The 14,628-nt window shown below is 41.1% G+C and overlaps 1 protein-coding gene across 1 annotated transcript in view; it reads left to right on the top strand.

Annotated features, from left to right (window-relative positions):
* The window catches only part of TENM1 (teneurin transmembrane protein 1), a 383,458-nt gene that overhangs the window by 355,772 nt on the left and 13,058 nt on the right, over positions 1 to 14,628 (top strand). The window contains exon 26 of the mRNA XM_029911855.1: positions 10,630 to 10,926. Within this exon, the coding sequence (XP_029767715.1) occupies positions 10,630 to 10,926 (297 nt within the window). The remainder of the gene's footprint in view (positions 1 to 10,629; positions 10,927 to 14,628) is intronic.

Here is a 14,628-nt window from a genome sequence, read left to right as displayed (position 1 = left end):
AGGATGCATCTTGGTTGTCAGTCCTACGTGATTTTTTTTCTCAGCAAAATGTGTGAATTTATTCAGTTTAATCTCCATTTTTAAACTTGGATAATGTATGCACACATTCACTTAGTTGTTAAGTATTTAATTGTTATTATATTATTATTGCTTATTATTTGTATGACTGTAGCATCTAGGATCCCTAGCCATGAACCATTAGGCTCAGGCCTGTACAAATACAGAACAAAAAGAGAGGGAATTATTAGTGAATCATGAACCCAACCGGTGATCAGAGTGTGGTTATCATGACATAGCACCTATCTGTTATGAAACAAACTGTCAGACCAAATGCCTTTCAGACCACTGGATCATAATTTCCTCACAAATACCTTGCATATGGGACAAAGCCTCATTTGGTTTCCCTTGCATTTCCTCAGATTGTCCAGGTCACCTTTTCTCCGTCACAGTTTGAATCCTCATTTTAGTTATGACCGGGAAAGTTGTTGAACGGTTCTCTAATATACAGTAACTCCTCACTTAACGTCCTCCCACTTAACATTGTTTCAAAGTTACATCACTGCTCCATTAGGGAATATGCTCATTTAAAGTTGTGCAATGCTCCCTTATAATTATAAAAATTGGAAAGAGTCCAGCGGATGGCAACAAAAATGATTAGGCGGCTGGAGCACATGACTTATGAGGAGAGGCTGAGGGAACTGGGATTATTTAGTCTGCAGACGAGAACAATGAAGGGGGATTTGATAGCTGCTTTCACCTACCTGAAAGGGGGTTCCAAAGAGGACGGATCTAGACTGTTCTCAGTGGTAGCAGATGACAGAACAAGGAGTAATGGTCTCAAGTTGCAGTGGGGTTTAGGTTGGATATTAGGAGAAACTTTTTCACTAGGAGGGTGGTGAAGCACTGGAATGGGTTACCTATGGAGGTGGTGGAATCTCCTTCCTTAGAGGTTTTTAAGGTCAGGCTTGGCAAAGCCCTGGCTGGTATGATTTAGTTGGAGATTGGTCCTGCTTTGAGCAGGGGGTTGGACTAGATGACCTCCTGAGGTCCCTTCCAACCCTGATATTCTATGATAACATTGTTTGGCTGCCTGCTTTGTCCACTGCTTGTAGGATTCTGTGGAAGAGCAGCGACTTTACAAGGGAGCATTGTACAAGTTCCTCTTCTTCACCTCCTCCCCCTCCCTCCCAGCACTTCCCCCGCTGCCAAACAGCTGTTTGGCGGCACTTAGGACTTTCTGGCAGGGAGGGGAGGAGCAGGGAAGCGCCGCATCTCTGCTCCTCCCCCTCCCTACCAGAAAGTCCTAAGCACCAGGGAAGCACTGGGAGGGAGGGGGGACGCGGCATGCTCTGTAGAGGAGGTGGACTGGGGGTGGGAAGAGGTGGGACGGGAAGAGGCGAGCCTGGAGCATCCCCCGGCAAAGTCGGTACCTGTTCTTCTGGGGGGAAGCTGCCACTGCTGCTGCGCAAGGTGCTTCCTAGCGTCCTTGCCTGCAGCGGGCTGTACCTGTGTGGGGTAAGCCAGGGGCACCTGCCAACCACATCACAGTACAGTACTGTACAGTATATAATGCCTGTTGTCTGCCCAAAAAAAATTTCCTTGGAACCTAACCCCCCGCATTTACATTAAATCTTATGGGAAAATTGGATTCGTTTAACATCATTTCACTTAAAGTTGCATTTTTCAGGAACATAACTACAACGTTAAGTGAGGACTTACTGTACTGTATTGGCAAATGTGCAAATTGTAGGAATGAATGGGTGGCTCAAACGGCCTTCAACGTGCAGTTCAACAATTGGTTCATTTCTGCATAAGTCTTTCAAACTGTGCTTAAATAACTGCAAAACACATATTTAAGTGCATTGAATCATAAAAGTGATAAATGTCAAAGGTGCATCTGATCATCTATTCTGCCTCATATTGCCTTATGTTCAGGTGCTTCATCCTGCCCAATATTTTTCTGATATTCACCTTAAATTTTCCATTGGCTAATTTCATTCCATGTTCTTTTAACTCATTTTCATCTGCACCTTTGTTTTCCTCAATAGCATATGCCAAAAAAGGAGGAGGTTCACAAGTGGGTCCTAGAGGAGTGAAATATGCTTAAGAACCAGGGCTGGCTCCAGGCACCAGTGAAAGAAGCAGGTGCTTGGGGCGGCCAATGGAAAGGGGCGGCACGTCTGGGTCTTTGGCAGCGATTCGGCGGCAGGTCCCTCAGTCCCTCTCTTCCTCTTTGAGCTGCCACCGAAGTGCCGCTGAAGAGGAAGAGAGGGAGTGAACGAAGGACCGGCCGCCGAATTGCCGCAGAAGAATGAAGCGGCGCGATTGAGCTGCCGCTGAAGTGCCGCCGATCGGCTTTATCTTTTTTTTTCCCCCCGCTTTGCCGCTTGGGGCAGCAAAAAAGCTGGAGCCGGCCCTGATAAGAAGTGAAATATGTCTATTTATTTAAAAATTACAAGCAAACTAAAGCATCCATAGATCAAGTGCTGAGTTGAAACGGCATGAAACCGCTAGTCCATTCGTTGTTCTGTTCAGTAGGAGAATCTACAGTGTATTACTCACTTGACATACTGTCATGGAAGCTCCACCCCTCCAAAAAAAAATCCAGCCATGTCACAATAGTATCATTATTGTGGTAAACTAAAAAGAGCCTGATTGTACTTTTGGGATGTGCACACCACAGAGACCATCCACACATGGATCCCCTCTCTGGCTCAGAAAGGCATCTCAACTGCCTATATGGAAGAGTCTTCTTCTCCCCTAGATACCACCGATAGCTACACGAAGTTGGAGGGCAAACAGTGGGCATGCTGGGAGAGGACTGGATGAGATAAAGACAGGATTTGGCAAAGAATATTATTCTACCTATATTATTTCTCAATGTCCACCCCCGTTACCGCTCCACAATGGAATTCCCCTTTGAGAGAGGGTTCTTTGGGAAGCCTAGGCTAGAGGCATTCCTGCTCTATTGGAACACCACTGCCATAGAGCAGAGCCAGAGATGCGGTTAAGGCACAGCTCCTCTGTGCAGATCTCAAGGTGTCAGCAGGATTTATAGATCTAACCTGCGGGAGACCTCATTCCTCCACTCGTACCAGAATGCTAGGGGAGAAATCTCCATGAGAATATTCCCAGGGAAGGGGGGCAATTAGAACTTAATTATGTTTTTCTAGATTAAATGATCATTTTAAATACAAGTGGGAGAAGCGTATTTTTGCTCGGTCTTCTAAAGTGTAAGGTAAAGACTTTTTTCCCCTTTAAAGTTGAATCCTTTCATGCCAAGTTCATCTGAGATTTTGTTTCTTGAACAAGGGAGCTCACATGGTCACTGAGCATAGGTGCCAGTACATTTTGGGGCTTGGCTTAGGATTTTGGGTTGGTTATTTTCCTCTCTCACACCTTTTATAAACAAAAAATACTAAAGCTATGAGAGTGGCTAGCAATGAGTCACTTCTTGTGAGCATCCTGGAAGAGCTGAGCTTTCTGGAGGGACTTAAATGAGGAGCATGTGATGGCTTAGTGGGCAAGAGAAGAGAAGATATTCCATGCATGTGAATAGGATCAGGGATACTTCTAAGAGAAAGGGACAAACTGAGTATCTAAGCTGGTATTGTTGATAAAATGGGCATAGGGCCACAAGTCTAATATATAGCATAGTGGAGTTGACACTGGAGACAAAAGTTTGAATTTGGTGGTGATGGAGAAGGAGGAGTCAGGGAGATGTAGGGAATTATGAGGAACAGTGCAATTAGACCCACAGTCAGAGTATCAGTGCAGATTTGGTTTTCACAGAGAGCTGCATCCTGCTAGGTAACCAGGCCCTTTGAAAAGGAAAAACAGTACAGCAACTCCTCGCTTAATGTTGTAGTTATATTCCTGAAAAATGCGACTTAAAGCGAAATGATATTAAGTGAATCCAATTTCCCCATAAAAATTAATGTAAATAGGAGGGGGTTCGGTTCCAGGGAAATTTTTTTCACCAGACAAAAGACTATATTATATATACACACACACAGAGTATAAGTTTTAAACAAACAATTTAATACTGTACACAGCAATGATGATTGTGAAGCTTGGTTGAGGTGGTGAAGTCAGAGAGTGGGATATCTCCCAGGGAATGCCTTACTGCTAAATGATGAACTAGTACTCGGCTGAGTCCTCAAGGGTTAACAAGTTGTTAATGTAGCCTCACACTCTACAAGGCAGCACGAATGGAGGGAGGGGAAACAGCATGACAGACAGAGAGATACACCCTGTGAGAGAGATTTCAGAGTAGCAGCCGTGTTAGTCTGTATCCGCAAAAAGAACAGGAGTACTTGTGGCACCTTAGAGACTAACAAATTTATTAGAGCATAAGCTTATATGCATCCGAAGAAGTGGGCTGTAGCCCACGAAAGCTTATGCTCTAATAAATTTGTTAGTCTCTAAGGTGCCACAAGTACTCCTGTTCTTCCTGTGAGAGAGAGAGAGATGTGCATTGCCCCTTTAAGTACACTGACCCCACTCTAAGTACATTGCCCTTTTAAGTAGATCAGCAAGTTGAGACAGCAGCTGCTGCCAGCAATCTCCCTCTGTCCTGAGCCCTGCCGTGTCCTCCCCCTCCTCCCCCCGCTCTATGGAGATGGGGTAAGTGGGGGGCAGGAGCAGGGGGGAGGGGGATACCCTGACATTAGTCCCCCTCTCCCCTCGCACAGCAAGCAGGCGGTTCCCGGGAGCAGCTCCAAGGCAGAGGGCAGGAGCAGCACATGGCAGTGGGCGGAGGGACAGCTGAACTGCCTGGCAATTGATAGCCTGCTGAGCAGCTGCTGCACAGGGTATTTAGGGGAGCGGGGAGCTGATAGGGGGCTGCCAGTCCATCCTGGTTCCAAGCCCCCACCAGCTAGCTCCAACAGACTGCTCTTTCTACAAGCAGTGGACAAAGCAGGCAGCTGCCAAACAACGTTATAAGGGAGCATTGCACAACTTTAAAGGAGCATGTTCTCTAATTGATCAGCAACGTAACAATGTTAACCGGGAGAACTTTAAGTGAGGAGTTACTGTATAGCATCGTCAAAAAAAAATCAAATAAAAACCGTGACGCCAATAGACTAAATAAATTAAACGTATTTAGGGCTTATTGTTGACAAATCTTTGAAAACTTTTATTTGGGTACAATTACAAAAAAAATTACATCAGTTGAGGGCTAGAATACAAATCAAAACTTTTGCCTTAGTTCATATTGGGTCACATTTTGAAAATAAAGCTACTAAGCACTTGATAGTCACTGCACAAAGCCCTAAAATAGCTAAATCATGCCTTGGAAAGCCTGTGATGTGGGAGTATGAGAGTATGATGCTGAATTTTGAGAATATGAGTAAGAGGAGGCCCCATGGATTAGGCTGATTCTCACTGGAGATGAGTAGACTTGCAGGAGTCCTCAAAATTCAATAAAAAAGCAGGTGGCCAATCCAGAAGTTTTGAGAATGAAGGGGGGAATTCAGGTCAAATTATTTTACTTAAAATTTAGCACTGATGTGGTTATAGTAGTCAAGTATTCAGTCCATTGAAGCAACCAATACAAATGAGTTTGACTGATAGGGAAATAAATTTAAAAGCAGACAACTAGGGAGTAGGATAAAAAGAGGCCAGGTTATAAAAGTAGTAGACTTCTTCCTCTCTAGGACTTTCTAATGCCCTTAATTCCCAGTCCCCATTAATAGGCAGCACAAAGGCATGTGACCCCCCCCCACCCCCATCCCCAGAGGATTGTTAATTCATCCTTGGAGGAGAGACAGCTTACCCATGCTGGCAGCAGGCCTTGAAGAAAGGTATAAAAGTTATGTTTTTAAAAAGTGGCAAGACTGCATGATAAGAATTCTTCTTCCCAGAAATGGAACAGAGAAGAGGATCTAGCACATTAGTAACTTGAATGCTGTAGGAGGGTCCAAACAGGGTTCCAACACACCAATCAGGTGGATAACTCTGAAATTAAACATAACTTTTTTTAAGTGTAGTATGCTCTGACCTACTGCCTTCACCAAATATGCAAAACAGTCCGTATGTGTGTGTACAGTCTTTATATTAATAATAAATCTACATACAAATAGGCATTTTAACATGAATTTTAATCTAGCAAGCCTTCTTTTTTTAATCAATTGAACTTCTATTTTAATTGACTTCTGAAAATGAAGCAAAGGCTGCTGTTAAAACCAATGAGCATGATGCATAGTAATATATCAATTAGAATTCGGTGCTGCTTACTCCTTTCTTTTGCATAACTTAGAGGGCACTCAGAACTGGATACAATCCATTTTTTACAAGTGACTGTCTACAAAATTGAAAATTAGATGCCTGGCTAGTCTCACTTATTTGCACTTAAAAAAAACCTTGCTGTCTAAAACTCAAGTCAGAAGTTTTGAGGATATGGGCTTGAACAGATATGTTTGTTATGCTGGTTAACAAATATTTTTTCCATAATATTACCAGTCCTCTAACTAGTTACTTTACAGTTATTGGGTGAGATCCTCAGGTGTCGTTAATTGGTTTGGCTTCACTGAACAGACAAGAATGTACACATACCTGCAGACTAGTTTACACATTTTTGGTAAGCATTAGCTCTGAGAATTGAAGTCAGTGGAACAACACCAATTTGCATCCGCTGAGGATCTGGTTCTTTGATAGCCAGTTCCTCCTTATTGGCATAGGAAAGTCACAATGTAGGCAAAGTTTGTAAGCAAACATTTTGACTTTTGCTGGATATTGGAATATCCTAATTCACTTTCCTCACATTAGCTCATTACTCAGTTGTTCATAGGCTTCAGAAACCATCTTTAAGCAAAACCACTGTGATTTCAAATCAACATTTTTGTGTTGGCTTAGAAATGAGGGCTCATAATTCAGCAATCCCTTCTAAAAACCCAGTTCTGCTTTGCACTTCTGAGAAGTGAATTATAAAATAAAAAACAAAAACAGAAATAAAACCCTGAATTTTACGAAATCAGCAAGATGTGCATATGCCTCATCCCTTTCTGGTCTGTTTTTGATTCTTATTCATGGGTCATGTCTGAATTTAGATTGCCCTACAATCATTATATTAATAACAAGGAGAACATTAAATTTATACATAGATGGTAAAAGAATATTAGTCAGGATTTATGCTCTGCTTTCTTTTCAATGTGTTTTATTACCAATCCTGGTTTCAGAGAAAGTAAATTTACTAAAAAATGTCTGTCACACAAATATACCAACAAATGTAGTTGAACTGAAAATCACTTTTTACTTAGGCTCTTTAACTATCATTAGAACATAAATTGTAATTGTTAAAGCCGTCTACTGAAGTATGTAGGTATTTTACAGCTGTAGTAAATGAACACTGTTAAATTTAGAGATGTATGTATATAAAACCACGGGAAAGACAGTTGAAGAATGAACACCTGCTTCTTCTAGGTTTCCAAACAATTTGTATCTAAAGACAGAAAAGATGTTCCTTTTAATCACTCACACTATGTGTGAACCACAGCTTGGGCTAGTACTATTTAACATTTATTTTAGAGCTGTGCTTACAGGCCACAATTAGGACCAGGGCTCCATCGTGCTGGGCATTGTAAAAACACACAATGTGACATCATCCCTGCTGTGAGAAGTTATATCACAATTTGTTGTTCAAAATAAATTAATGCAAGCATTGAGCACTGGTAGTTTGAAGAAACAAGTCAATAAACAATCTATTTTATGGTTCCCTAGATTATAGTTGATAATTGTACATCTCTAATTAAAACTGAACATAATGGTAATAATGATTGTCTTTGGTGACTGAAAAAATTAAGGAGATAGGAGAGGGAAGAAAGGGGTAGATGCATTTCATTGCCAGAGATCTGGGTTCAAATTTTCATTTGGACCTCACAGGATTGGAATTGCTTTCTTAATTTAACCTATTTGTCCACAAATTTTGACACAACATAGTATGATTAGTCTCCTCTCTACTCAGAAGACACTTGAAGGTAGAGTAGCAGGAGTGTTGCAGGCCATGGATATAGTGCATCGAGACAGCTGGTGTACAGAAAAATGCTGGCACTATTCATTGCTATTGTTGACATATGTGAACGCTAATGAGGAACAGACTATGCAACGATGCCACAATAACCTAGAACAAAAATATTGATGGGAAAAGGTACAAAAGGGAGATAAAAAGGCCTCCTGATATAATACAAGAATTATGTTAAGATCATTCTTGGTAAACAAGAAAAGTGTGGAACCAAAATTGGTGTGTCAAAAATTAGGCCTAATTGGTGGACAAAATAATGAGAGGATGGGCTATTCCTCATTCACTCCCTCTTGGGGTTCTTAAAGAAAGAGACTTTTGGGGGTGGAAATGGCTATTGGCGTGAGCTTCACCATCATGACTGCCACCCTCACCATCTCCTAGGATCCAGGTCCTTCGTCATCCTAATCCTGAAAGATGTGCTGACCAAACTGGGCCAGAGAGAGGGAGCCAGATGACATTACCACCTCTGCCAATTTTGGCTAGATCTCTAACTCCATCGGGGATTTGTCTCCTCCCTCCATGTGTCCTTTTCCTTCCCTACTTTAGTTTCTTCTCTTTTCTATCTCTCTCTCTCCTTTTCCTTCTGTCTAATAAGAGTCTGGCTTAGCTAGCCATGACTGCGTATTTTTAAAACACTGTTGTAAGTCTGTGACCAGAAAGAGGTAACTAAAAGCAATACCCTAAACAGCACGATCCTGGGACAATTTTGCCAGGTCTTGAAGTGGCTGATAAGGTCATGTTTTGTGCCTGTGTTTTTCCAGCAGCAAGGCTGCAAGTGAAAGTCAACACCCGAGACAGAAGCTGCTTTTTCTCTCTTCGCTGTTCTTTTTTTTCCCCCTTTCTGTGTGTGTTTGTCTTGTTTTGTCTTCTTGGGAAATGGGATCCGACTTTAACAACAACAGCAATAACAACCCCATCCCATAGCAGCTAATAATGTCTCTTTTCCACAAAAGGGACAGTTATTACCATCTTGAAATACCATTTAAGGGGGAGATTATGTGGAAATGATTAAAAAAAGTATGATGACCTACACTGTACAATTTAATGCTGTGTACCCCCAGATATTTTAAGTGAATAAAATTGCGGCCTAATTAAACCCCATCCATTGCCTCCTGTCTTTCTTCCAGTGTGGCCGGACAGTGGAACTATTTGATTCTTCTGGATCGATTGCCACTATCGGTCAGCTTTTTCTTCCTTCACTCCCTTATCATCTGCTTCCCTGATCCCACGTGCCAAAGTTTATGGACGTGAGTGGAGAGTGTGTGTCTGCTAACATATCTGTTCCATTTTCTGTACTACTTTCATGTGTACCTTAACATCGACAGCTTCGGAGTAGTAACTATGCTATCAATATTAATGGAGATTAGAAGAAGCAGAATGTCTGTGTTAATATATAGAGCCAGCTCAGCTTCACGTCTTTGCTTGCATGGAGTCAGGAAGTCAACCCATAGGAAGAAGAAAGATGAAGAAAGGAGGAGGACTTGGGACAAGATAAGAACAGAGAGATGAAAGGAAATGTTAGGGTGTTAGAATAGGAGGTTTTTACATAAAGCAAATCCTAGTGTGCTGAAATTTGAAACATGATAGGTGTAAGAGATTTAGTTGTGTCAAGGGAAGCTAATGGTACATGCTAATTTTAGATTCCAAAGCAATTGCTAATAACCTCACAAAAAGTTTTCCTGGGGAGATTTTCTGTTTGTATACATTTAATTTAGTTTATCAGCTGTTGCAGTTGCCCTGGATAACATCAGTCTGCCACAACCAGAGTGGCTGTTCAGCTGTAGCATGCTTGGGTCTTGCCTTGCAGGTGGCAGATTGCTTATTACAAGGCAAGCCATACTGCCAGGAGCGGTGCCAGGGTTTTTGGCGCCCTAGGCGGGGGTCCTTCTGCGCTCCCGGTCGTCGTCAGCAATTCTGCATTGGGTGGGGGTCCTTCCACGCTCCTGGTCTTCGGGGCACTTCGGCCGCGGGTCCTGGAGCAAGTGAAGGACCCGCCGCAGAATTGCCGTCGAAGACCCGGAGCGCGGAAGGACCCCCCGCCGCCAAATTGCTGCCCCCCCAAATCCTGGCATCCTAGGCGACCGCCTAGGTCACCTAAATTGAAGCGCCGGCCCTGCATACTGCAATACACTATGGTGGTGGAAGTGCTTTGGTGGGGACAAGCTGATGTTACATGAAGCCACTGCTATTTCAACAAAGAATCAGCAAGAATAACTGTGAACAATACAGCCCTGAACACTGTGACTAGCAGACACTTTACACTGAAACGTCTCACTCTCTTCACTTTCTGGATTCACTTTCCTTAAAACCCTGTAAGGTAAATAACATTTTAAAATGCACTTTTTATAAATACAGGGAGGGGGCAAATGCAACTATCTCCCTGTGTAAATCAGAGTGCCAAAATTGGAGAGCAAAATTCACTTTTTACTTTTAGGTAAGTTTCAAGTCCAGCTATTTGTAACGGGCTGAAACTTTGGATTTTCTCATCCTTAATAATTAATATATTCATATACTATTAAAAACATAGTATCTTTGATCATTCAGTTGTCATAGAAATGCTGCAATTGTATATATAAGACACATTATTCTTACATATTTGTCTTTAGGCCCACAACAGAAACCTATTATCCATTGATTTTGACCACGTAACCAGAACAGGAAAGATCTATGATGACCATCGAAAATTCACTCTTCGGATTCTGTATGACCAGACGGGACGTCCAATTCTGTGGTCACCCATCAGCAAATATAATGAAGTCAACATCACTTACTCACATTCAGGATTAGTGACCTACATTCAGAGAGGAACATGGACTGAGAAAATGGAGTATGACCCAAGTGGGAAGATAATTTCCAGAACATGGGCAGATGGTAAAATATGGAGCTACACATACTTAGAAAAGGTAAATTAATTTAAAAATGGATTATTATATTAAAGGCAGGAAATGTATATCAATATAAAGACTAAATTATAAATACATTCACTGTCATGGTAAGTCTCCAGCAAAAGTAACTAAGAACCCTTTTTAACTGTAAATGGGAACAATTATATATTTAGATAAAATGTCTTTGGACTGTCATCACTTGGAACACTGTAGTTAGGCATGTATTAAAACTAAATTTGGTGGAATGTTTTCCCTTTGTTTCATTTTGACAAGTTTATTCACTTTTTCGAAAGAGACTTTCCCAAAGGAAAAATTTATTCAGAACTATAAAATTGAGCGGTAACACGTTTATGCTAGAATAAGTGGCATGTGGAATTAAACTATAGTTTTTATTTTTGTTTCAGTTCAGTTAATATGCTTCATTAGAATAATATATTTTTTAAAATTATATAAGTGATTTTCAAGTGTAAAGGAAGATGAGGGTTGGATTGCATTAATAATGGGAGGAAAGTTGCAGGCCTCTAAGGTCATCAATTCATATCTGACATAGATCAGCAGCAAAGGTCATTAGCATCTGAGAGTTGTTAATGACTTACGTAAAATGCATTGATGGGTTCAGTTCAGTTCCAAGTAGATGGGGTCCACAAAACCCCACCCTCACTTTTGACATGTGTTGTCATTCTGTGTTGGGAATCAAGTACTTAAAGGATATTGAAACTGAATTATCCTCTGATTTACAGAGATGGCCCTTCTAGGTCAGGATTATGGAACAATGTAAGAAAGCTTAAAGTACCATTGTCTATACTGTATCCTGGGCATAAAGATATTGGTTTCCAAGGCTGTCTAGCCAGCATTTTTCAGGAGAACTGTATTCACTCTTTTGAAAAAGAATGAAAGGAGATGGAAACAATTATTCCACTTTTGTAAAGGCTTTATGACTGAGTTTCCTCAACAACCATTATCTGCAATTCTCTTTAGAGATACAGGTCACTTAATAAGGGTACAAAAGTTGCATACTCCAAGATGGAGCATCATATTTTCTGTGTGCCATTTCTTCAGAAGCATTTCAGTCCACATTGTAAGTGTATCTCCAAACAGCATCCTCTACAACTAAAAAAAGATAGTGGCAATAATTAAAAATACCATGAGTTTCCAAACATTTTCTAAGCTGTCAGCCACAGGAATCTGGAGAAATGACTCAAGCAAGACAAGAAATAAAGCTGATAGGTGATATTATATGCTAGGAAATCCAATTACTTTTAAGTTATTTATACATTTTAAAGTTGTAAATGTGTACTTTTAAGATATTCTCTGCTGTACATATTTTAAGGTATTTAAGTCTGATCCTCCAAAAATTTGGAATCTAACCCAGAGAGAAACCTCATATAGCTTGAAAAGCACATAAAAATGTGAGTCCTCCATTATCTGCACACATTGTGGCATCTCCATTTGTTAATAAGATTTACAAACCATAGAGGTTTCTGAAGTTTGGTTCAGATGAATTTGTCAGGCACTCTTTTGTCTGCATATTGAGTGAAACTCTGAAGTAAACAGGTTTTCGGTACTGCTTGGTTTCATATTCGGGCAGTGCCATGAGAATAGCTTTGTGAAGGTACCATATTTCTTCTTTGGCCCTGAAATTTTAAAAGGGTTTGTGCATTTCAGCTTTTCCAAGCCAGTTTGTCTTTTCCTACTCTGTGTGGAGTTCACAAACATAAATGTATAAACTAATGTGCTGCAGTTTTTACACATATGGCCAAATCCTGGTCCCTCAGAAATAAATGGCAAAACTTCCACTGGCTCAGGTGGAACCAGGACTTGGTCTATACTGTAATTCCCATGGGAGTTAATGAGACAAGGGAGGTGAGATATCTTTTTTTGGACCAACTTCTGTATAAGCTCAAGAGCTTGTGTCTCTCACCAACAGAAATTGGTCCAATAAAAGATATTACCTCACTCACCTTGACTCTTTCATATCCTGGGACCAACACAGCTACAACAACGCTACATACAACTATGGGAGTTAATGAAAGTCAAACATGACGGACTTGATCCTCCATACATGTAATTGATATTGTCACCAATGAGTGTTCCAAACACAAAGAGCAAATTCAGGATTGGTCTGACAAAGCCCTGTTCATCAAGTGAAGGGTTTGTGGGATCACACTGAGAAATAATTGTTTATTGTATACATTTTGTAATGATTTTTAAAGCTGTAATTGTCTCAGTCCTCATGCAGCCACAATTATTTAGTTTTATTCAAAAATCAATAAGGTAGTTCACTTTGCTTTCTTAAAATTACAGTTTATAGGTATAAATTTTCCCTCGGATAGATTAGCATTCTTTATGGCTTAATTATGGTATTCTGGAGCCTTAATAGTGGACAAATATCCCTCCTTTCGCAGTAATTTAGTTTTAAAATTCTGGAGCTAGGGTTAGGGTTCCTATGGGTAGGGCACTTGGAGCTAGGGTTAGGTTTCCTATGGGAAGGGCTCCCTGCCCTAGGGTTAAGGTTCCTATGGCTAGGGCTCTCTGCTCTAGGGGTGGGGTTCGTATGTGTAGGGCACTTACGGCTCGGGTTAGCGTTCCTATGGCTCCCTGCACTAGGGTTAGGGTTCCTATGGGTAGGGGTCCCCACCCTACTGTTAGGGTTCCTATGGGCCAGGCACTTGAAGCTAAGGTTAGGGTTCCTGTGGGTAGGGGTCCCCACCCAACTGTTAGGGTTCGTATGTGTAGGGCACTTAGGGTTCCTACGGGTAGGGTTCCCTGCCCTAGAGTTAGGGTTCCTGTGGGTAGAGGATTTGGAGCTAGGGTTGGGGTCCTATGGGTAGGGCTCCCCGCTCTAGGATTGTGGTTCCTATGGGTAGGGCACCATGAGGATAGTACAGGAAAGATTTTTTTGACTTAATTTGGTCACACTAATTTACTTGTTCTTATAAAAACCACTGACTACCCAAAGCTCACTTCTAAAATCCTGCTCTATTTGCAGCCAGACAAAATACTTGGGCAACTGCATTTTTATGTTGAGCACATGTGACATCTAGTGGCTGTTTTTAGCAATGTATCTGTTTTGTATGTTCTCAGTGGAGATTCCAAGCTATAACCTCTAGTTGTTTATCTGAAAACATCATGAAGGCCTCAACCCATGCGAGTTTCAACATATCTTGGCTGCTTTTATAAAATGAAAGCTTTTTGGATGTTTTATGAGCTAGGCTATGAAATCCTTTTGAATTAATTAGGACGCACTTGCATAGATAGTTTAAAATCTATTCTGACTTTTTTAGAATAGATAGGAAATTACAGTACCTTTTATTCTCTTTATAATACAAACTGATAACAGTGGATAGGATACTATGTCTCCAATCTTTGTACTGTCCTTTCACTGTCCCAGACAAAAAACAAAGTGCTGTGAAAATGGCACAAAAGGGCACTAAAGTTATATTAGAGATGCTTCTGAACTTGTTATTCATACTCTGTCAATGGCAGAGCAGGGACCATTATAGCAAGAGAGTCATCACATCAGAACAGGGAGAGTTCAGTCAGTGGTTTACTGCAGACTGGGGACTGGGAAAGTGAGAATAAAATAAACACTATGTATATGTTATAAATGTTTGACAAACCAGCAATTAAGTGGTCAGGAAAAGCTTGGTGAAAAGTCTCTTCACCAGCTGGCACTGGATAACTCAAGCATGGCAAACGTTGATGTTCTTTGGCCTGAGT

The sequence above is a fragment of the Terrapene carolina genome, unplaced genomic scaffold (assembly GCF_002925995.2).
Source record: "Terrapene carolina triunguis isolate 2854851 unplaced genomic scaffold, T_m_triunguis-2.0 Scaffold131, whole genome shotgun sequence".
Lineage (NCBI taxonomy): Eukaryota > Metazoa > Chordata > Testudines > Emydidae > Terrapene > Terrapene triunguis.
The sequence above is the reverse complement of the archived record's forward strand: the minus strand, read 5'-3'. Positions and strand labels throughout refer to the sequence as shown.